This window comes from Neoarius graeffei, chromosome 10, assembly GCF_027579695.1.
Source record: "Neoarius graeffei isolate fNeoGra1 chromosome 10, fNeoGra1.pri, whole genome shotgun sequence".
NCBI classification, from domain to species: Eukaryota; Metazoa; Chordata; class Actinopteri; order Siluriformes; family Ariidae; genus Neoarius; species Neoarius graeffei.
Window position 1 is genome coordinate 59,643,400 of NC_083578.1, and position 25,081 is coordinate 59,668,480.

Sequence of the window (25,081 nt, forward strand, 5' to 3'; positions counted from 1 at the left end):
TAAAACAACCCGTATCTTAGTTCCATAGGCTACACAGTTAACCCTTGGTCACAACCGGACGTACGATTTTTTGGCCGTGCGATTTTTGGCGTTTCCCAAATCACTGCGGTTTTTTTGTTCGTGGAGAAAGACGCACGTTGGCTGTAAGTTTGTCTTGCAACCTGAAAAAAAACGTAAGCGGCCATAGAGTTTGTTTGACATGACAAAGAACCTCTGCGGTCAGTCTACGGCTCGAAAATCAGCACGTCACACACGCACCCTCTGTGCGTTTCTTGCGTTTTTTGCACGTAGACCGGCCATAGGAGCATGTATGGCCGGTTGTGACCGAGGCTTTAGGGTATCTTTTGTCCTCATTGCTTGGGCCAGATCAAACCATTAAACAAGCTTAAATTATTCTTACTCTTGCCACATACATGATTTTTATTTTTAAAAACTGATGATATTCAGTTCAAACACCATTAAAAGTAATTTCAGGAATAGATCTCTTGTGTGGCATGTAATTCACCCTCTCATTTAAATATGGCGAACATTTTTCGGCGCGCGCTTTGTGCATCACGGACCTCAGTGATTTTAAAATGCTGCTCCGGCCCTGCTCATCTCTGCCCCTTTTTTCCTGAGCAGCAGGGTTTGAAACTTCAGCTATATGCCGCCACATAGTGCGCTTGTCAGTCGTCAGCAACTTTGTTGCTTCGTTCATTAACCGCAGGTTACCGTATCACTGATTTTATCTGAGACGTTCTAAACAATGCTAACATGTCGTGTCAGAATGTTTATGCAGGTGCTCATGGGAGTTGTAGGCGCATAATATTACGTTGCAATGCGTTTATTATATCAGATGCCTTCAGAGAAAACTACAATTAAAATATATTGTCATACCACAGAATAAACCACCCGCCAAAGTGGCTAGTGAGACTAAAGTCATTACCCGCCAAAGCCAAATTTTACCCGCATTTGGCGGGTGTGCGGGTGCTAATATAAAGCCCTGATACACACACATTTATTTATATATATATATATATATATATATATATATATATATATATATATATATATATATATATATATATATAAAAAGCAGGACAAACACCAAGGGGGATGAATACTTTTGCAAGGCACTGTATATATAATATATACAGTGCCTTGCAAAAGTATTCATCCCCCTTGGTGTTTGTCCTGTTTTGTCGCATTACAAGCTGGAATTAACATGGATTTTTGGGGGGATTGGCACCATTTGATTTGCACAACATGCCTACCACTTTAAAGGTGCATGTTGGTTTTTTTGTGACACAAACAATAATTAAGATGAAAAAACAGAAATCTGGAGTGTGCATAAGTATTCGCCCCAGTCAATACTTTATAGAGTCACCTTTTGCTATAATTACAGCTGCAAGTCTTGGGGTATGTCTCTATTAGCTTAGCACATCCAGCCGCTGGGATTTTTGCCCATTCCTCAAGGCAAAACTGCTCCAACTCCTTCAAGTTAGATGGGTTGCATTGGTGTACAGCAATCTTCAAGTTATGCCACAGATTCCCAATTGGATTGAGGTCTGGGCTTTGACTAGGCCATTCCAAGACATTTAAATGTTTCCCTTTAAATCACTCCAGTGTAGCTTTAGCAGTATGTTTAGGGTCATTGTCCTGCTGGAACGTGAACCTTCGTCCCAGTCTCAAATCTCTGGCCGACTCAAACAGGTTTTCTTCCAGAATTGCCTTGTATTTAGTGCCATCCATCTTTCCTTCAGTCCTGACCAGCTTTCCTGTCCCTGCAGATGAAAAACATCCTGACAGCATGATGCTGCCACCACCATGCTTGATTATAGGAATGGTGTTCTCAGGGTGTTGGGTTTGTGCCACACATGGTGTTTCCCATGATGGCCAAAAAGATCGATTTTTGGTGTTTGGCCACTGGACCCGGGGCTAATAAAAGTGTGTACCTTCACTCTGTCCTCCTCCTATCTGGGCCTGCTGTTTGTGTGTGTGTGTGTGAGAGTTTTGTTTCTGTCCCTGGCATTCAAGCACCGACACCTGTCTGCTCTCACATTTCTACACATTTTACCCTCTGTCTTGCGGGAACCAAGACAGAAGTTCCCATAAATTGGGGGCGGGACACAATAAATATAGCTTTTCCAATGTGGCTCCTTATCACAACTGATCAAGATGGCCAAAAGATTCTCTGCTCAGATGGACTTGTAAATGATTTTGGAAGAGAGAGAAGCTTTTGATGATGATGTAGAGGAAGACGTTTCAGAACGCGAGGATCACATTTCTGAAAATTCAGAGTCTGACAGTGACTCTGAAGAAGAGGATGAGATGGAGCATCAGCCAGTCCCAAAACGAAGACAAGCATGGGGATGATGTGTTGTATAGACTGACATGGTTACTGTATGTGTTCAGCTTGTGTTGTGTAAACTGAACTGAATTGGTTAAATTTCTAATGAAATTCAAAGAAATAAAAATCAGTTGTTATGAAAAACCTTGCTTCATTTGTAAATTTGAAGATAAACATCTTTTTTTCCACTCATATCTTGACTGCAGGGCGGCACGGTGGTGTAGTGGTTAGCGCTGTCGCCTCACAGCAAGAAGGTCCAGGTTCGAGCCCTGTGGCCGGCAAGGGCCTTTCTGTGTGGAGTTTGCATGTTCTCCCCGTGTCTGCATGGGTTTCCTCCGGGTGCTCCGGTTTCCCCCACAGTCCAAAGACATGCAGGTTAGGTTAACTGGTGACTCTAAATTGACCGTAGGTGTGAATGTGAGTGTGAATGGTTGTCTGTGTCTATGTGTCAGCCCTGTGATGACCTGGCGACTTGTCCAGGGTGTACCCCGCCTTTCGCCCGTAGTCAGCTGGGATAGGCTCCAGCTTGCCTGCGACCCTGTAGAACAGGATAAAGCGGCTAGAGATAATGAGATGAGATCTTGACTGCAATTGATTTTCTTTTTGTAAAATTACATTTTATTAAAAAACAAACAAAAAACGAGTAGCACTTTTTAAAAAAAATAAATGTAATCTAACAAAGGTAAAGGGCAAATATTAACCATATATGCTGTTTATGTTGCTTGTAATTGGGGTGAAGTAAACATCTGTTCAGTATTTAATGTAAAATTGTTTGATTGTGTTGAATTTAAAGCACCAAAATGCAACGGGTCCACCAGACCCACGAACACTGGCTGAGTAACAAAAATACGAACACCACACAAGGGTTAAACACACACACACACACACACACACACACACACACACACGTTAGCTCTTCTCAGTCCAAACTCTGAGGCCTTCAGAGGACAGTTGTTTTTACACTGAGATCATATGACGTTTTAATTGCACACTGGTGAACTCCATTCAACTAATTATGTAACGTCTGATTTAAACTGTTTATACCAGAATTAATTTAGGTGTTTCACAATAATTTAGCTAACTATAGTGAGTTCCCCACAGTTCACTATTATGCGCTATTTTGTGTGGATTCATTATATCCATTATAATTCCAATTAAGCTCATTTCAGTGAGTACTTATGCATGGCATAACCTGTTTAAGTTCCCAAAGCAAACAAAAAAAATCATATAATACAGATCTTTATTGAGAACTGTAAGCATGACCAAGTCAACAGCCAATACAGTAAACAAAACCAAAAATATATATATATGTACAGTTGATGAAATAACTTCATCAGCGGCAAAATATCTTTGGTGTCACTGGATATCCTGTTAAAATTCTGTCATTTCATCAAACATTAGCACCATTTTCTTTAAACATGCAGAGAAGATGCAGAGCTGTTAAAAGAACAAGAACAACACCACTACTTCCCATGAATTCAGCAATGGCTTGCGTTTGGGGGATAAAACAAGAAAAAAAGTTTGAGCTACATGAGTGTATGAATAATTTTATTGCACACAAATGCTGTAAAAACTAACAGAGCAAGCGAGACTTAAGCTAAATGTTGACGCTAAATGTAAAATTGTCAAGTTCACAGGCTGTAAATTGTCAGGTTCACGTTGACATTGGCATGCACAGCTAACAGACAGCAACCACACCAGCTATGTCCAATGTGCTTTAGCTACACTGTAAACTATGAGTATGAAATAGTCCAACCCCCTTTAATACTCAAAGAGGAATATGGTGTGCTGATTGTTAGAGATATTGGGACAATATTTTATCAGCTAAAAATGTCAAATGTGGTGGGCAAGACATCATTAATAAATGGGAAATATTCCCTAAACATTATCCTTAATTTGAAAACATGGTATCCATTAAGCAGGCAGATTTGTCTCACCTTAATAGTGAATATTTTCGATTTTCTTCTGTGTATATGCGGATATATGTGGGACATGGATATTAGTCTGCTTTCGAAAACATTATTTCACAGACACTGCTTCACAGTGACCTCTAGACTCAGAGGAAAAGCAATTTAAACCTTAATCCCTTCGGACATAATGTATACAATTGTACACATGAAATTCCATAGCATGAAGTTCCATCGCATTTTTCCTTGTGTCTGAAGGGGTTCATTGAGCCCCATACCAAAATATATATGTTTTGTTTCCTTCTTATGATTTTCACTTTGGATTTTATCTGTGGCCCAGAAAAAATATCAGCCTAAAACAAAAGGCCACAGTAGAAGTGCTGAAAAATACATGATAGTAAATGGCACATAATGAGCTCTGGATTATCAAGCTTCAGTCAGTCAGTCAGTCATTCATTGTGGGAATAAATACAAATGGAGCCTTTGCTCTAGTTCTTCTTATTGAATGATTTTTTTTTCTTTAAAGCTATTAGTTCAGCACTGAATTCCTTTACAGTTTTCTAATCTGCTGTATAACTGTAATCCTCCGTAAACAAAAAGCTGTTTTGAAAAATCTCAGATTAATCAATATACTTTCTAATTTGTCCATTCTGCTTTAAAACCACACTCAGGGACTCGAAAGCAACAGTCTGAGACCCAGTATCGAATAAGGCATAACAAGGAACCTACTAACAAGGTTTACACCCTGAGTGTTGGCATGTGGGGTTTTTTTCCCCTTTCTTTTTTTTCAATTTTATTTTTTGAGGTAATGCCGCTTATACTTGGCACTTGAAATATCATAAAGATGTTATTCATAACAATAGTTCATAAGAATAAGTTTGTAAGTTCATAATTCATAAGAATTATGTTATATGTTTGCTGTTAATAAAGCTGTCTTTACATATCACTGATTGTGGCTTTAACATAGTTCATATGTGGGGTTTTGTTTTTGTTTTTCCCCCCCTCAATTTCAGCATTTAGGTTTTATGGTTTGTGACTTAGGTAAAGAACTTCAGCTTTTACCCGAACCAGGTTGTGACAGAGAAATTTGGATCAAGTTTTCTCCCAGAATTGTAGTGTTGCAGATCAACAGAACAAAAATAATCTGTGCATGGCATAAATCTATTTATCCTTAAACTAATATTGTACAGAATCAAAAAGTTGTGTAGGTTTTGGATTCCAGGACAAAATGTGGATTTTTTTTTCCTGTTTACACTGAAGGGAGAAAATAAACCAACACGTCTGCTTTTGGGGTTTCTCTTACAGACTTCGCAAAAGAACTTTTGGAAGTTTGCATCTGTAATCACTTGCAATCAGAAATCTAATTAGCATTTATCTCTGTGGATTGTCAAAGCAAATAACCGCATTCAGGATCTTGAATGTTACTGCCTCAGAAGGGCATCATGTCATCATGTTTGGCCAAGATCCTCCACCACAACCACTCCTCTATTTAATTTGAAATATGGTGGGAAGCAGGTCCTCTCACTCAGTGAGGGAAGGGACCAGAGATGAGATGGGCCCAGCCTACCAGTGATTTTTTTTCATTTGTTTGTTTATTTTTGCTCTTCTCTCAGGTTCCAAAACTGGGTTTACATCGAGACAGCTCGATGGTGTTCTGCTGAGCAGGCATACTGGACCCCTTCTGTGTGTGGTTGAGATTTAGTGTCCCCCACCACTGCGGTTCTCTCCACTAATCCAATCCAGGGTAATGAAGGTTAAACTCATTGACATGAAAATGAAACCCAGGGCTGTGAAGCATATAGCCTGAGGGGGAAAAAAGGTAGCATAAGGAGAGTTCTTAAAGACTTGTCACTGAAATCCATTCAGAAATGTTTGTTATTCACTAACCCTTTGATGCAAAACATATGCACACCCCTTCTAATGCACAACATGGGTCAAAAATGACCCGCATTCATTTTCCAGGTTATTTCATGCTGACTGAGTTTTTCTTTGCTCTATCTTTTGAAATCAATTTATTTTATGATTGAATATTCCAAGTATTCTTTAAATATCTTGTTTTTAATTACCACAAATCATTAATTTAATTTTTCTTTCCTACTTTATAAACAAAAATACATTTTATATTACAACCCTGATTCCAAAAAAGTTGGGACAAAGTACAAATTGTAAATAAAAACGGAATGCAATAATTTACAAATCTCAAAAACTGATATTGTATTCACAATAGAACATAGACAACATATCAAATGTCGAAAGTGAGACATTTTGAAATTTCATGCCAAATATTGGCTCATTTGAAATTTCATGACAGCAACACATCTCAAAAAAGTTGGGACAGGGGCAATAAGAGGCTGGAAAAGTTAAAGGTACAAAAAAGGAACAGCTGGAGGACCAAATTGCAACTCATTAGGTCAATTGGCAATAGGTCATTAACATGACTGGGTATAAAAAGAGCATCTTGGAGTGGCAGCGGCTCTCAGAAGTAAAGATGGGAAGAGGATCACCAATCCCCCTAATTCTGCGCTGACAAATAGTAGAGCAATATCAGAAAGGAGTTTGACAGTGTAAAATTGCAAAGAGTTTGAACATATCATCATCTACAGTGCATAATATCATCAAAAGATTCAGAGAATCTGGAAGAATCTCTGTGCGTAAGGGTCAAGGCCGGAAAACCATACTGGGTGCCTGTGATCTTCGGGCCCTTAGACGGCACTGCATCACATACAGGCATGCTTCTGTATTGGAAATCACAAAATGGGCTCAGGAATATTTCCAGAGAACATTATCTGTGAACACAATTCACCGTGCCATCCGCCGTTGCCAGCTAAAACTCTATAGTTCAAAGAAGAAGCCGTATCTAAACATGATCCAGAAGCGCAGACATCTTCTCTGGGCCAAGGCTCATTTAAAATGGACTGTGGCAAAGTGGAAAACTGTTCTGTGGTCAGACGAATCAAAATTTGAAGTTCTTTATGGAAATCAGGGATGCCGTGTCATTCAGACTAAAGAGGAGAAGGACGACCCAAGTTGTTATCAGCGCTCAGTTCAGAAGCCTGCATCTCTGATGGAATGGGGCTGCATTAGTGCGTGTGGCACGGGCAGCTTACACATCTGGAAAGACACCATCAATGCTGAAAGGTATATCCAGGTTCTAGAGCAACATATGCCCCCATCCAGACGACGTCTCTTTCAGGGAAGACCTTGCATTTTCCAACATGACAATGCCAAACCACATACTGCATCAATTACAGCATCATGGCTGCGTAGAAGAAGGGTCCGGGTACTGAACTGGCCAGCCTGCAGTCCAGATCTTTCACCCATAGAAAACATTTGGCGCATCATAAAACGAAAGATAGGACAAAAAAGACCTAAGACAGTTGAGCAACTAGAATCCTACATTAGACAAGAATGGGTTAACATTCCTATCCCTAAACTTGAGCAACTTGTCTCCTCAGTCCCCAGACGTTTACAGACTGTTGTAAAGAGAAAAGGGGATGTCTCACAGTGGTAAACATGGCCTTGTCCCAACTTTTTTGAGATGTGTTGTTGTCATGAAATTTAAAATCACCTAATTTTTCTCTTTAAATGATAAATTTTCTCAATTTAAACATTTGATATGTCATGTATGTTCTATTCTGAATAAAATATGGAATTTTGAAACTTCCACATCATTGCATTCCGTTTTTATTTACAATTTGTACTTTGTCCCAACTTTTTTGGAATTGGGGTTGTACTACACATGGGTCATCCAAGTGTGATTTAAAATTAAATGTCTTAATACTATAATAATAATTTGTTTCAAGTAATTACTTTAGCAGTGAATGGGGCCAGTTATTTATTTATTTATTTATTTATTTATTAACTATGTAGTTTGCTAAGCCAACTACAATAAAATTAGCTAACTAAAGTAGAATATGTCAACAGCTCGGTAGCTAATAGTAATTGCTTGTAACTTTCTGACAAGTAATCTACTCACTCTCAAGGTAACCTAAACATAATTTTTTTCTAAGGTAATGTGAGAACAATTGAAAAACATTACTTCCATGTATTAGATGGGCAAAGGGCGCTGTGCTGAGCTGTGAAATGTCTGACACAAGCACAATTCACAGTTCCCACCAAACGCTGGAGTAAATGCATGCGGGTCGGTTCTGACCCATGTGTGTAAACTTGATGTAGAATTACAAAAGCTGTGCTTGTTCATAACTTAAGAGAGGAAAAATAAAAATGATGATTTGTGCTAAACAAAAACAAGATATTTACTGCATATTTGGAAAAGTAAATGACAAAATGAATTTATTTCAAAAGTATATCATAGAAACACTCAGCCATACATGAAATAACCTGGAAAATGAAATGAATGCAGGTCGTTTTTGACCCATGCTGTGCATTAGAAGGGTAGTGATACAAAAAGGGTTTTTATTCAAAAAGTAAGAAAGGAAAAAATAAAATAAGGATGTATGATGATCAAAAACAAGTTAATTGAGGAATACCTTGAATACTGAATGATGGAATTAATTTATTGCAAAGATATAGAAGATAAAAACTCAGCCGGGTCACTTTTGACCCATGTTTTGCATCAAAGGGTCAATCAATCAATCAATCAATCAATCAATCAATCAATCAACTCACCTGAATTTTTGGTCTTGAGTACAATGGCTCCTGGTCTATCGGTACAATGCGGATATAGAAGAGACCTGGGAGGATGAAGATCAAGCTTGGTGCAGAGGTGGCACCTGAAGATAAAGAAACACAGCATTCACTTGGCAGAATATTTCATATAGGCATCGTGTTGATTCACTTTGTTCAAAGCTAAAGGAAGAAGAATTTTCTGACAGAGTCTGAACTTTAGTTCTTTACTTTGTATATAGAAAGATGTTTGTATATAGAAAGAAATTTGTACATACCGATGATGCCAAAGATGTCTCGGATATTGGGTACAAAGATAACAAGCAAATTGACAGCAAAGATGAGGCACACAGCAATGGATATGTGACGAGCCCAATGAAAAGGTTTCTCAGGGAAAATCAGCTGCATTAGAGCTCGCCGAATCTAAATGAAAATCATATTTATGTACTTCCATCACTGCTCACATGATTAGATCAATGTGCTTACACACTGAAACTAAAAACTAAAATTACTCAAAAGTTGCCTTTTTAAAGTTAATCTTTACACCACAGTACTGTAGCTCCATTCTGGGTCATGGGTCAGAAAGTGTTGATTAATTTTCTGTAACAGCACAGCTCTGATAGACTGTGAGCTGGCCTAGTGGTTAGCGTGTCCACCTGTCGATCAGGAGATTGTGAGTTCTACTCATGGTCGGGTCATACCAAAGACCATCATAAAAATGGTGCCTACTACCATCTGGCAAAGCATGCTGCGAGTGGGGGAAGTCAAACTCTTGTGGTTACCAGAGGACTAGCACCCCACTGTAACCCTAGCTGTATAGGTGAGAGGCCAAGGGCTATGGAAACAGAGATTGGTGCTGCACCCATATGCCTCAAAGAGCTGGTTAGTACTGGGATAGGAGACTGCCTGGGAAGACCAGATTATGGTGTGAGAGGGACTTTGACAGCTCTGACAATAGTACTGGCTGCTAGGTTTATATTAATGCACTCATTCTGATGTTATTGTTCCTATAATAATAAAAACAAGAGTCATCAGGAGATGACATATCCCACATGAAACCCCACTCCAAATTCTCCTCAGTTGAATTGGTTGCCATGGAAATATGGAATAAATAAAAATCACAAAAATCCCGAAATGTCAAAAGGCTCAACTCCTCTAGTCACTTAACATAAACGTCAGGTTTCGTGAAAAAATTCCTAATACAACCCCGATTCCAAAAAAGTTGGGACAAAGTACAAATTGTAAATAAAAACAGAATGCAATAACTTACAAATCTCAAAAACTGATATTGTATTCACAATAGAACATAGACAACATATCAAATGTCGAAAGTGAGACATTTTGAAATTTCATGCCAAATATTGGCTCATTTGAAATTTCATGACAGCAACACATCTCAAAAAAGTTGGGACAGGGGCAATAAGAGGCTGGAAAAGTTAAAGGTACAAAAAAGGAACAGCTGGAGGACCAAATTGCAACTCATTAGGTCAATTGGCAATAGGTCATTAACATGACTGGGTATAAAAAGAGCATCTTGGAGTGGCAGCGGCTCTCAGAAGTAAAGATGGGAAGAGGATCACCAATCCCCCTAATTCTGTGCCGACAAATAGTGGAGCAATATCAGAAAGGAGTTCGACAGTGTAAAATTGCAAAGAGTTTGAACATATCATCATCTACAGTGCATAATATCATCAAAAGATTCAGAGAATCTGGAAGAATCTCTGTGCGTAAGGGTCAAGGCCGGAAAACCATACTGGGTGCCCGTGATCTTCGGGCCCTTAGACGGCACTGCATCACATACAGGCATGCTTCTGTATTGGAAATCACAAAATGGGCTCAGGAATATTTCCAGAGAACATTATCTGTGAACACAATTCACCGTGCCATCCGCCGTTGCCAGCTAAAACTCTATAGTTCAAAGAAGAAGCCGTATCTAAACATGATCCAGAAGCGCAGACGTCTTCTCTGGGCCAAGGCTCATTTAAAATGGACTGTGGCAAAGTGGAAAACTGTTGTGTTCAGACGAATCAAAATTTGAAGTTCTTTTTGGAAATCAGGGACGCCGTGTCATTCGGACTAAAGAGGAGAAGGACGACCCAAGTTGTTATCAGCGCTCAGTTCAGAAGCCTGCATCTCTGATGGTATGGGGTTGCATTAGTGCATGTGGCATGGGCAGCTTACACATCTGAAAAGACACCATCAATGCTGAAAGGTATATCCAGGTTCTAGAGCAACATATGCTCCCATCCAGACGACGTCTCTTTCAGGGAAGACCTTGCATTTTCCAACATGACAATGCCAAACCACATACTGCATCAATTACAGCATCATGGCTGCGTAGAAGAAGGGTCCGGGTACTGAACTGGCCAGCCTGCAGTCCAGATCTTTCACCCATAGAAAACATTTGGCGCATCATAAAACGGAAGATACGACAAAAAAGACCTAAGACAGTTGAGCAACTAGAATCCTACATTAGACAAGAATGGATTAACGTTCCTATCCCTAAACTTGAGCAACTTGTCTCCTCAGTCCCCAGACGTTTACAGACTGTTGTAAAGAGAAAAGGGGATGTCTCACAGTGGTAAACATGGCCTTGTCCCAACTTTTTTGAGATGTGTTGTTGTCATGAAATTTAAAATCACCTAATTTTTCTCTTTAAATGATAAATTTTCTCAGTTTAAACATTTGATATGTCATCTGTGTTCTATTCTGAATAAAATATGGAATTTTGAAACTTCCACATCATTGCATTCCGTTTTTATTTACAATTTGTACTTTGTCCCAACTTATTTGGAATCGGGGTTGTAGTTTTTGAGTTATGCTCCAGAAACTAAAATGCTTACAGATGGACAGACTGATGGACAAACGGATGGAGAGGGTGATAGCTATATCCCCACACATTATATGCCGGGGGGATAAGAAGGCAGATGCTCCACATATACATGTATTTAAAAAGCATGTAATTGCTGATATGGTGAAGTATTCTGTGAGGTGATGTTTATTTTGCATTTCTGGAAGGAGTCTCCAGTGTCAGCAGATTAAAAGCATCAGAGGTAAGGCTGTTATTTTTATGTTTCCCAGCATGGGAAAGTCTTCAGGACAGAGAGCGTAGATATTTCCAGATAATAAGACAATATGCATTTTTTTAAAATTATAACTTCAAGACAGAGACAAAAAAATGGAGGCTGGACCAAAGAGACAAAAAAAGAGGGAACAACTGTTGATAGTTGTTATGACATAAGTAATATCAGAAACTGACTTCTTTCCACAAGTAACCTTTCACAGAATTAAATAAAAATAAATAAATAAATAATCAAGAAGACAGTCATCTATATCCCAAGCCCTATATACCAATTATATACCAAGTTTTAAGATATTATTTGTCATATTTTCCAAGTTCTGCTGCAGAAAACCAACCCTACCTCTTTACACTGACCTCAGCAGCTCATGGCACAAGTCCACCGGACCTTTGGTCCAGGTGAGCTAAAAATTAAAATATCTCACATTTCTTAGTATAAAAAGGCACATATACATTACTTAATCGACACATACCGGTATACCAACTTTCAAGACCATACCACTCATAGTTTTCAAGTTCTGCTCCGGAAACAAAACCTACCCCTAGGATTAACCGGAGAGACTGTCTGAAATTGTTTCCATGGAAACATGAAAAATTTAAATTTCTCAAATTTCTTAATATGAAAAGGCACATCTACATCACCTTGTTAACATGTATACCAAGTTTCAAATCCATATCCTAAATAGTTTTGGATTATGCTCTGGAAACAAACATTGCTCTTAGAAACTAAGTCAAAATCTATTTTCTATATAAAAATTTGAAAAAATATTTATTTTTAAAAAGTCCAAAATAGCAAAAGGCACCAGTTCACATGTTGCTTGATATGTATACAAAGTTTCATGAGGATATCTTCAGTAGTTTTAAAGATATGGCCCGGAAACGAAAACGTCACCAGATAATAAAATAAAAATGATATATGTCATTCTTTAATTATTAAAAAATGTCATATCTGGCAAATTGCACTGATATTAGAGGTATAAAACACTTTACACTGTGCTGTTTTTGGACAGTAATCAACTTTGTGGTGGTGCCAGCAGTTTAGTCAATCAACTGCCAAGAAATAAATAATGTACTGATGCTTTGTAGCACACAGAGTGCTTTCACTGCACGGCCATCCTAAACCTGTCATCACCATCTGCAGACTGTTGTTGATACATTTTTGCATGAAAAGTGAATAACAGTGTCCAAATAGCAAGAAACGTTACCGGGAAGAGCACCACAGGCACAGTCAATGTGACAGCCACCAGTACAGCCAGTCTCACGCACAGGATCAGTTTGTCCAGAGGGTCCACTTTACTGTACGTGTGCAGCAACTCTGGCTCTGTATATCCTGTTCAGATCAAACAGAGGAAAAGAGTTTACTTTACATCACATAAATCCTCTAAAGCGTAAATCACATACAAGTAGACACTGTAGATCAAAATATACTGGAAATGTGTGTGGCAGCCTGGAAATCACTTCACAAGGTGAAATATATACAAAATTACAGGCTTTCTTAAACTGTTGCCCTTTTGCATGTATCAACCTCAAGTAATCTTAGGGGTAAAGACTGAAAACAGAGAAAATCTGCATTCACTGATTCTATTTCCACTTCTAATAAATTGATCAAAGCATGGAACCGACCATGTGAGGAAAGCATACTAAGATAGCAAGGTTTTAGACAGTTTTCATCACAATATTTACAGGTTGTTATCGTGAAATATAATTACAAGTTCTTAAAAGGTTAGGTGTCCAAATATCCATCCATAGTCATTTATCCTGTGCAGGGTCGCAAGCAAGCTGGAGCCTGTCCCAGCTGACTATGGGTGAGAGGCGGGGTACACCCTGAACAAGTCGTCAGATCATCGCAGGGCTAACACATACCCCTTTTCCACCAAATCAGTTCCAGGGCTGGTTCGGGGCCAGTGCTGGTGCTGGTTCACAACTCGTTCAACTTGCGAGCCAGCTGAGAACCAGTTTGCTTTTCCATAGCTCGCGGTGCTAAGGGAAGCCACGTCATTACGTTGCTGTATACGTCAGTTACGTCGTTGTATACGTCAGTTACCTCGCTGTATACGTCAGTTATGTCATTATGTTTGCATAAACCTTGGCGCGAATATCGAAGCAAAAACACGGAAGAAGCAGCAGCAGCAACAACAATAATAATAATGGATGACTTCGCGTTTGTACAGCTGCTGCTTCTCGTCGCTTAAAAATGGCGATCTTTCGCGGTCTTGTTATTGTTGTTGGTCTTACCAACTCCGCCCCCCCGCTGATGTAAGCGGTTCTTTCCTCTGGCCCAGCAGAGAGTTGGTGCTAGCCTGGAACCAGTTTTTTCTGGCCCCAGAACCAGTTCTTTGTCAGTGGAAACAGAAAACCCAGTTCCAAACTAAGCACTGGCCCCGAACCAGCCCTGGAACTGCTTTGGTGGAAAAGGGGCAACATAGAAATAAACAACCATTCACACCTACGGTCAATTTTAGAGCCACCAATTAGCCTAACCTGCGTGTCTTTGGACTGTGGGGGAAACTGGAGCACCCAGAGGAAACCTACGCAGACACAAGGAGAACATGCAAACTCCATACAGAAAGGCCCCCGTTGGCCACTGGGTTCAAATCCAGAACCTTCTTGCTGTACCACTACACCACCCGTGTCCAAATATGCAAAAGGCAAAAAGTTTTACTTTGGCTAAAACACATTCCCCATGGCCACCACACACATAAAAAATGTCTGAATGTTTTGTCGATAATGCAGTGGACAAATAAATATAAGGTATTGTGAGTAGATACTGAAGGCTCACCATAAAAAGTGAGGTACCCAAAGATTGCGGTCAGCAGATACATTACAAACATGCTTAGGATGGATACATTGGCGATGGCCTGCATGCGTCGCTTAGTGGCGCTGTTAAAGAAACATCATAAATTATTAAAAAGTTTTGTTAAATTAGCATAAAATATGGCTGAAAAACAATTTTTTATCCATAATAAAGAATCAATGCATTCAAAGTTATTTATGAAACTGCATCATAACATTCCTGCAACTTGTTCTTGCACCAATGAATCACGTGGCAAATATTTGCATTGTGTGCTCCAAAACATACTTGCGTAATTCAGTGTAGATAGGCAGCACTTCAGGGTGGCACACAAATGCAAAGGCCAAAATGGGAACTGTGTAGGCCGTCTGCAAGACAAATAGAGAAAAAGATTATCTAAAGATAGTAGGGTGTAAAGTACCGTATAAGCGGAGTAGCCCAAGTGAATTCATCTGAAAGCATTCAACAACTTCCACACTGTCGCCTGTCACTATAGTCACGCCACCAGTGACATGGATGACTGGGAGCTTTACCATACTGGATTACTTTTTCTTAAAATGCTGTAGATAGCCTTTAACCTTGGATAGATTTGTCATGATTCTGTCCACCTCTGACAGATGAGGAGGAGACAGCTCTGTTTCACTGACCTGCTGGTTGATAGTGATGTACTTGGCCTCACATTCTTCTTCTATTGTGATGTTGACTGTGGTGTGATTGCTGAAATCATCCAGAGGACAGGAGATGTTGAACTTTTTATAGATGACCTAGATCAGGATGAGACAAATAAGGAAAGAGGGGAAGGATGATTGGTAACAGAATACACTGAGTAACAGTGAAAGTAAAGTAAGGTGAACTCTAATCACAACATTCAGAATTCCTATTGTAGTTAAATTAATTTAATGCTGACCATTTAAGCAGTTATACTTCTAACTTCTACACAATTATACTACTGAAGTGCAGTGTGGTACAGGTATAATTTGATCCTGTGAAGGAAGCTTCTGCCGCATTTGATACTCACTGAGATGAGGAAGAAAACCATGCATGTCAGTGAGAAACCACTGGTGTAGCCCAGGTACCCTACAGACACACATGCAACAACTTCACGTGAACTTTTGTATTAAACTTCACTGTGTGTGCTTCTATACTTCTAATTCATTGCTGAAGTGATATCCTGCATGTACGCCTATGTCCTGATATTCTCCTGTTCTGCTCTGTTCTGATTAGGTACTTTTCATAGCACTATTATGAACTCTATTTCTTTACTTTTTTATTTCTCAAATCTACATTTTCTCAAAAGATGCCAGACCTTTGGGGAAAAAAAAGGCATTAAAGGTGCACTCAGTACAAATCTAAATCAAACCTAAAGAAAATATAAGGCTTTTTTTTAACATGTGTTGAAAGCACATATAATATACTGCATTTATATACAGTCTGATATACAAATTAATATAAAACAATTACACTATTACATATTTATATATGGGGGCGGCACGGTGGTGTAGTGGTTAGCGCTGTCGCCTCACAGCAAGAAGGTCCTGGGTTCGAGCCCCGGGGCCGGCGAGGGCCTTTCTGTGTGGAGTTTGCATGTTCTCCCCGTGTCCGTGTGGGTTTCCTCCGGGTGCTCCGGTTTCCCCCACAGTCCAAAGACATGCAGGTTAGGTTAACTGGTGACTCTAAATTGACCGTAGGTGTGAATGTGAGTGTGAATGGTTGTCTGCGTCTATGTGTCAGCCCTGTGATGACCTGGCGACTTGTCCAGGGTGTACCCCGCCTTTCGCCCGTAGTCAGCTGGGATAGGCTCCAGCTTGCCTGCGACCCTGTAGAAGGATAAAGCGGCTAGAGATAATGAGATGAGATGAAATATTTATATATGGTTTACATATGTTGACACGTAATATGTAAAATATATTTGGAATTGTAGTTATTCGGATAGTTATATTCGTTCATATTGAGATATTATTTACCAGCTGGGAGGTCCATATCGTGAAATACCGTGACCGAGGTCTTGAAAATACTGACGAGGCCTCTGGGTCGAGGTCAGTATTTTCAAGGCCGAGGTTACGGTATTTCACGATACGGACCGACCTTAAGCTGGTAAATAATATTTTAATTTTTTTCTTTACCAAATTCTAACAGAAAATGAGAGCGCCTGAAAGGGAAACCATATTTAGAACAAACCTGCTACAAGCTCGTCAAAAACCTGTTTGACAAGCTACGTCAGCTTGGAATTTTCCAAAATAAAACTCGCTTTCGCTGTGAACACTGTCATTATCGCTATCCATGCTGTAAAATTAATGCTATTATACTGAGAAATGCAAAAATAAATGTTGATAAAAAATTGCTACTATGTTTGTTGTTGTTGTGAACGAGCGAGTCACCAAAGGTCCGTAACCTGGGTCTGGATCGTAGGATTCCAGACCGCTTGCGAGCCAATCAGAGCACACGATTTGATGGAAACCGGACTGCGAAAAAAATAAATGAATATACTTTTTTTCTTCCATATGAAGGATTACATTACATTAATGACATTTAGCAGACACTCTTATCCAGAGCGATGTACAACAGACCCAGAGCAGCCTGGGGAGCAGTTGGGGGTTAGGTGCATTGCTGAAGGACACTTCAGCCATTCCTGCTGGTCCAAGGAATTGAACCGGCAACCTTTTGGTGACCTAAAGCTGCTTCTCTAACCATTCAGCCATGGCTTCCCCCATAGTACATATCTACCTCACCCCAGGACAGAGTCCACCAGGGGGTGAGGTATTGTTTTCGGTGGGGTTTCTTTGGGTTTTTTTTTTTGTAAACGATATTATGGGAAAACGGCTGGACCAATTTTCATGAAACTTTCAGGATAGATGGGCATTGGTCTCAAATAGAACCTCCAACATTTTGAGGGTCGTCCAGTCAAGGTCAAGATTTTTGTGGCTACTGCCTCATATACAGTGTCATCGTGCTGTAAGAATGTAAGAGTGTAACAATCGCACAGTACTGTGTGAGAGCAGTATGGTGTGTTCTGATTGGCTGAGAGCAGTAAGCAGTACAGTGTGTTCTGATTGGCTGAGAGCAGCAGAGAATCAGAATCAGAACCACGTTTATTGGCCAAGTATGTTCACACACAAGGTCAAAATCAAGGTCAAGGTCACCAAAAAGGTCAAAATAATTTTTTTGCGATACCTTCCTCATCATAAGTGCTACCGGACGAGGTTTGTTTTGCCTGGCAACACTTGTTTTTCCATGAAATCGAGTCGTACATGAGCTGATAGCCAACAAAGTATGTAGCGCTGTGTTGGCTATAAGCCATGTACAACGAGATTGAGTAGAATAATTGTTTTATTCTATCCACATTCACTGGATTTTGAGAAACAGAGCATTTTTATTTTTTGCAAATTCGATAAATAAAAACTTTATATAAAACACCCAACAAAATAATTTCCGCTTAGAATGTAAACAAACTGGCAAAATGACAGTAACTATTTGTGAAAAATGCTATAATAATAATTCTTGAAAAATTTAAAAAAAGATATGCCCTTACCATCAAATCCTTTTATTTCATATTTTGTTGCTTTTTTATTTTTAATTTTTGGGGTTTTGTTTGCGAGTCGAGTTTTTTTGTCGTCCTCGGTTGGTTCAGCAACACGCTCTGCCATTTTGTTTTTCTCTAGTTGCAGTATATAAGCTGATAGCCTAGTAGTAGAGTAGCCAATCAGAGCACGCGATTGCTCATATTCAGTGAATGCGGATTGAATAATTACTTATCTGCCCTCCTTCATATGAACATAGGATTTTCATCTGTGTAAAACTGAACTGAACTCATGTTTATGCAGTCATATTTCAGGAGTCACAAAATTATTTCATGTGAAATCCACAGACAAGTAAAAATAATTCTTGCCATTGCATTCCAGGCTTCCTGGAAGTGAAGTTCAGAATTTTATCCTGCATGGTCTACCATAATTACAAGTTGTCAATGTTGGAGTCCACACTCAGAAAATTACAAAATAAACCTTCTGCTTCATGACCATAATTACAAAGCAAGCAATTTATTGTTCTACAGCTAGTTGTACCATCTGAATATAATTTTGAATGTAATTCAGGTTGTTACTAAACGATTGGAAACCATATATTGAGAGCAGTGTGGTGCAGAATTTCAGTTGCACTGCAGACACTTAAGGTATGTACAGTTGCATGCAATATGTAGCTCATAAAGGAATCATAAATTAAAACTTAGTCTCACACACACACACACACACACACACACACACACACACACACACACAGAGTGATATATTTCACCATCAACAGCCAATCAGAATTACGACTCAAAAGGAAATATATGACATGCCAGAGATGTGGCGAAGAGGTTAGGGTCTGTACGTCAAGCAAGTTCTCTCTTTCGAGTCGAGTCTCGCATTTGTTGTGCTTGGGCTCTTGTACAATAAAGGCATTTTACTAACAACCAAGAGCAATGAAAGAAAGCGAAATAACAAAATAAAATATAACAAGAGTGGCAAAATGTTGCACATACGTTGTGCTGTACCATGCCCCAGGCCAATAATATCAAACTGACCTATAACATTTGAAATGATGTCAAGTCAGTTGATTTGTATAGTGCTTTTAATAACAGACATTGAAATGCAGAGGCAGACCTGCCATGAACGAGTGTCAATAGTCCGGTCTCAAAATAACAAAGAACTGAACAAGTGGCCTCTGTGGATAGAAATAGCCAAATCCTCCTGATTCTGTAAAATGAGAAACCTGCAACAGCAAGTCTGTTAAGTGATGTGAGGTGAGAAGGATAGTTGAATGTCCAGAATTACCCCAACGTTGTGTGCAGTGATCTCATAGGTTGTGAATTCTTCCATTGTGAGCTAGCCATGTTAACTGCATAATATAAAAATAGTCTTGAATAAAAAGTTGTTGAAAGCTTATAGTACATTTGTCTGTGTGTGTGTGTGTGTGTGTGTGTAAGTATAGGAGTTAATAAACTTATTTTCTAAGTTCATAATAGACTTACCAAGCTGTCTCATCGTAGCCAGTGGAAGAATAATACAGATCGACACAATGATGATCAAATTGTTCCCATTCAGGTACCACTGTCTGGATTTAAAAAAAAAAAAATCAACTAGGTTATTTAGAACTAGTGTTACACAAAATATTGAAAGTTCATACTACATGTCAAAAAAATACAATACTGTAATATTTAATACCTTCAAACCCTTATTTAAAGCTAGACGGCCTTTCAATTTCATAAAATCGGTGAAATTTAGTTCCCTCTGAAATTTGGTCATTGTGATATATGTTTATTTCTGTAATATCTAAAAAAAAAACCCCAGGCCATTCTGTGACTGGGAAGTTATTTAATTTGAGGAGATTCCCTAGCAAATAATGTGCATGAAATTGCTCGCTTCGCACAGTCAAGCAGACAGAGGAAGTCCATGTGTGCATGCGCAGGTTGACCTTCTTCTTCTTTTGGGTTTTATGGCAGCTGGCATCCAGTGTTGCATTACTGCCATCTACAGGTTTACCTTGACTGTGCACTGACAGTGACATCATTCTGTTGCTAAACGAACCACTGATCACACCGAGGTGCTCGCTGACCGCCGATATTTATTAGTTTGGTCCTGCATTTCCTTTCCTTCGCAACATAACATCTTTTCTTCTCGCTTTCCATTACTGTAGCCGGTGTTCTGTAAAGTTATCCTACCTCTTGGATTTGTCCTACCAAGCCTACTGCGCATGCGCAGAACACATGACATCATATCTTGGAATTTGGACCGAGTTTTGTCCTACCGATCAGATGGGCTGATAGAAAATCGGTGAGTATTTCACGCATTTGCCGATTTTTATGTTTTGTGCGTATTGGTCGAGCCTTTGGCCGAGTCAAATAATTTGTAATGACTTGTTTTGAATAATAAAATGGTCTGTATGAGAACTTGCTAATTCTGTCACACAGTGGGCACTGTGCAGTCAAAGTTATGACAGGGCAGCGTTTCGTTTGTTTATAAATACTGTATTTTATACGTTTCTGAATTGCAAATATGCCTACATTACGCATTACAAATGCGTGAAAAACTCACCAATTTTCTATCAGCCCAGCTGATCGGTAGGACAAAACTCAGTCCAAATTCCAAGATATGACGTCATGTGTTCTGTGCATGCGCAGTAGGCTTGGTAGGACAAATCCAAGAGGTAGGATAACTTTACAGAACACCGGTCTTTCACATTTCATTCGCACATTCACATCCTCCATTTTTCTCTCCTGTTTCAAACTTGTATCCCACAATGCCTTGCACAAACGAGGAAAGCCCACCACGTGATGCATGATGTAGTATCTTGAATTGGGTCATGGTGAAGCAGGAAAAAATAGCAGAGAATTTAGGGCCATGTGGCCCTAAATTCATTAATTCTTCTCTTTTAAAAAAAACCTAATAAATTTGGAAGTCTGTGAATCGAATTCAGTAGCTTTCAGTCCACTAAACAAAAATAATTGGGTGTCAGGAAAATTCTTTTTATGACCGAAACTTAAAAAATCTGAAAGGCAGTCTACCTTTAATCCTTTAAACTCCCCAGAGCTGCTGCATTCCCCACTCTCATAGCTACATATTCATGCTATGAGCTTCACTTTAGTTAATGAAAGTTATACTTAATAATAATACATTTGATACACTTAATAATAATATACGGAATAATAATAACATGAATAACTCAATAATAAGATGAGAGTTGAAGGATTAATAGGATTAACACTTCTTACAGATGAGACCAATTGTTCATGCTAATGTGACTTGGGTGGGCTAAGACTAAATTACGTGTAGCCTTATTTTTATGTAGCCTAAATAAATTTGATAATCCATAAGAGTTAAAAACAGAAACTTACACCATAACCTAAAGTTGGTTTACCTCTTGTTGCCGTTTAAAGTGAAATAATATGGAAAATTTAGCAAGTAAACCCATTTTGTTTTCAGGGATATTAGCATAGCTTAATTCAGGAACGTATTTGAGCTTGTGCTACCATGAATCACCTGTTTTTAGTCTACATAAAGAAAAATGCTAAAGGATATATTCCATTGGGCATTTATTTTAAACACAGTGTGATGAATGTCAGACCATGACACTTGGTACCAATGATGTAGTGACAAAAACCCTCAAATTTATTCAATAAATATCAAGATCATAGGCATCAGCAGCACTTCCTCAGCTACATTAATTAATCTCGTCAACATTGTTATTATGAGCCATAATAAGTTGCTTTTGCATCTTACCCACTGCCATGCTGAAGACCCAAAAAGGCTTGAATGACCAAAGGTAACTCATATTTCACAATGAAGAGATAGCTAGACATTGCTGAAATAAACACAGGCAATTAGAGAGAGATGAAACAAAATGTAATCCACCAACTTATAAGACGAAGTAGATTTGATCATTATTTATCATATTCAGTATGTCTGGATCACTGGGATTTTTATAGAGCCATGGTTCTCAAAGTAGGGTCTCAGAAGCATAGCCAGGGGTCCTGATTTTTACATTCTGTTACCATGATCAAAGTTATTATATTTAGTATCGAGCGCTTATAATTATTAGACTCTTTGACTGTTCACTTGAATTGAATGGATTTATTCCAACCATCAGTAACACCAAAACAAGTAGACCTATAAATAATAGAAATACTTAAATCTAATACTTAAATTTTAATACAAAATATATTATGTGAGTGTAAAGTTCAAGAATAAAAATTATATATAGATCCAATAAATAATCAAAATAGAACTGTATGCATTTAACTGAGCCTAATATAAAAAAAAAAATTTTCTTAGTAATTTTGCATAATGTCAGATAAAGTCTGGAGACAGATGCAAATACAGTTTAAGATGAAACCTGAACCAAGATCAAAGTCAGAGACAGGCAGAAGGTCAGGCCATGTACAAACAACTTGGCAGAGGCAAAATGCAAACTATATGAACCAGGTAGGGGGCGGCACGGTGGTGTAGTGGTTAGCTCTGTCGCCTCACAGCAAGAAGGTCTGGGTTCGAGCCCCGTGGCCGGCGAGGGCCTTTCTGTGCGGAGTTTGCATGTTCTCCCCGTGTCCGCGTGGGTTTCCTCCGGGTGCTCCGGTTTCCCACACAGTCCAAAGACATGCAGGTTAGGTTAACTGGTGACTCTAAATTGACCGTAGGTGTGAATGTGAGTGTGAATGGTTGTCTGTGTCTATGTGTCAGCCCTGTGATGACCTGGCGACTTGTCCAGGGTGTACCCCGCCTTTCGCCCGTAGTCAGCTGGGAGAGGCTCCAGCTTGCCTGCGACCCTGTAGAACAGGATAAAGCGGCTAGAGATAATGAGATGAGATGAACCAGGTAACCATCTATCCATTATCTATACCACTTATCCATCAAGGTTGCAGGGGAAGTTGAAGCCGATCCCAGCTGACTTTGGGCAAGACACCCTGTGCAGGTCACCAATCTATTGCTGAGCTAACTAATGCTGCTTTTCCACTACCAACGCGGCTGAGTTGGGCTGAGCCGTGCCGTGCTGAGTTGGGCTGAGTCGAGCTGAGCGGGGCTGTTGGAGTTGCATTTCGACTACAACCGCGCTGAACCGTGCTGGCTGGAAGTGGGTGGACACATTGGGTGGAGTTAGCGAAAGTGGGTGGACGTCACGTGATGTCGTTAGGCGGCGCAAACAGTGACATCAGTGACCTTTTAAGCAGTAGTCTCACAACCCGGATAGTAAACAATAAACATGGAGGACATGGAGTCGTTAGTGTTGCTGGTCTTGGTGCTGTGGCTTGTTGTCACCGACAACGCCAACAGATACTGGCAAGAGCGTATAGATGAGACGAGGAGCATAAGGCTTCAGAAATTCTCGTAATTCGTAATTATTCTTCTTCCGGGTTTACGGTGTTTACAGATCCCAGCGTGCTCGCGGGGCGTGTGTGGGCATGTGAGGACACTCCTCCTCACCAATCAGTGCACAGGGGAGTGTCTCCTCACGCCCCTAGCCCCACTCGGCTCGGTTTGGCTCGCTTCAGCCCTAATCCAAAACCGTGCGAGTTTTGGGTGCTAAGCAGGGCTGAAGCGAGCTGAGTCGTGCTGCTCTGAGGTAGTCGAAACGCGAGCCGTGTCGGGCTGAAGTGAGCTGAAGCGAGCTGAAGTGAGCTGAAAAGGGTAGTGGAAAAGGGCCAATAGAGATGAACAGCCATTCACAATCACATTTCACACCTATGGGCAATTTAGAGTAACCAGTTAACCTAATCAGCATGCTGGAGAACATGCAAACTCCACACAGAAAGACTCCAGTCAGCCACAAGGTTCGAATCCACAACCTTTTTGCTGTGAGGCAACAGTGCGAACCACAGAACTAGTGTGCCACTCTTGGGTAACCAAACAAAGTCAACATGTGACACCACATGAAAAAAAGACTTGTTACAGTCAGGTAGTACGCATGTGCACACACTGAGCATCCATCCATTATCTCTAGCCGCTTATACTGTGCAGGGTCGCAGGCAAGCTGGAGCCTATCCCAGCTGACTATGGGCGAGAGGCGGGGTACACCCTGGACAAGTCGCCAGGTCATCACAGGGCTTACACATAGACACAAACAACCATTCACACTCACATTCACACCTACGGCCAATTTAGAGTCACCAGTTAACCTAACCTGCATGTCTTTGGACTGTGGGGGAAACCGGAGCACCCGGAGGAAACCCACGCGGACACGGGGAGAACATGCAAACTCCACACAGAAAGGCCCTCGCCGGCCACGGGGCTCGAACCCGGACCTTCTTGCTGTGAGGCGACAGTACTAACCACTACACCACCGTGCCGCCCACACTTAGCACTTAGCACCTCACAAAGTGTCTGTATATAATGTGCTTATGTGTAATGTGGAACAGGTGTGCTCAATCAGTAATCAGGTGACTGAGTGTCGTGGCGGGAACAGTCCGCGGCAGCCATGTTTGTCGGCCGCGTTATGCCTTGGTAAGTGGAGTCCAGACTGGATTCCAGCACAGACGTGACACACAACACTGTAAGCCATTGTCCTGCTCAGGCTACACTCTCAGAAAATAAAATACATGATTGTACCTTTAGGGGTACAGCAGCTTGTCACTGGGGCAGTACCCTCTAAGGTACCATTTATATCTATACCCTTTATATACTGCTTGGGAATATATATATGTACCTTTTTGGCCCTAAAATGGTACAAATAATTCCAATCAGGTCCAGTAATGAACCTGAGGGGGTACATTGTACCTTGGGGGACAGAAATGGACTCCGACTGTACCTCTATTTCTGTCAGTGTAGCAGCACTCTTAACATACAGAATGACAGCACACCACAAGATTTCGTAGTGTACATTTG

General features: G+C 40.0%; 1 protein-coding gene across 2 annotated transcripts in view; it reads right to left on the reverse strand.

Moving 5' to 3' along the window:
• Window positions 1-3,552: 3,552 nt before the first annotated feature.
• slc38a5b (solute carrier family 38 member 5b) overlaps window positions 3,553-25,081 on the reverse strand; it is a 44,231-nt gene continuing 22,702 nt past the window's right edge. For both annotated transcript variants that reach the window (XM_060931979.1, XM_060931980.1), the window contains exons 7-16: window positions 21,989-22,070; window positions 19,741-19,823; window positions 15,751-15,809; window positions 15,380-15,496; window positions 15,021-15,100; window positions 14,721-14,821; window positions 13,147-13,271; window positions 9,141-9,285; window positions 8,866-8,969; window positions 3,553-6,039 (exon numbers count right to left, since the gene is read on the reverse strand). In XM_060931979.1, the coding sequence (XP_060787962.1) occupies window positions 5,935-6,039; window positions 8,866-8,969; window positions 9,141-9,285; window positions 13,147-13,271; window positions 14,721-14,821; window positions 15,021-15,100; window positions 15,380-15,496; window positions 15,751-15,809; window positions 19,741-19,823; window positions 21,989-22,070 (1,001 nt within the window). In that variant the 3' untranslated portion in view covers window positions 3,553-5,934. The remainder of the gene's footprint in view (window positions 6,040-8,865; window positions 8,970-9,140; window positions 9,286-13,146; window positions 13,272-14,720; window positions 14,822-15,020; window positions 15,101-15,379; window positions 15,497-15,750; window positions 15,810-19,740; window positions 19,824-21,988; window positions 22,071-25,081) is intronic.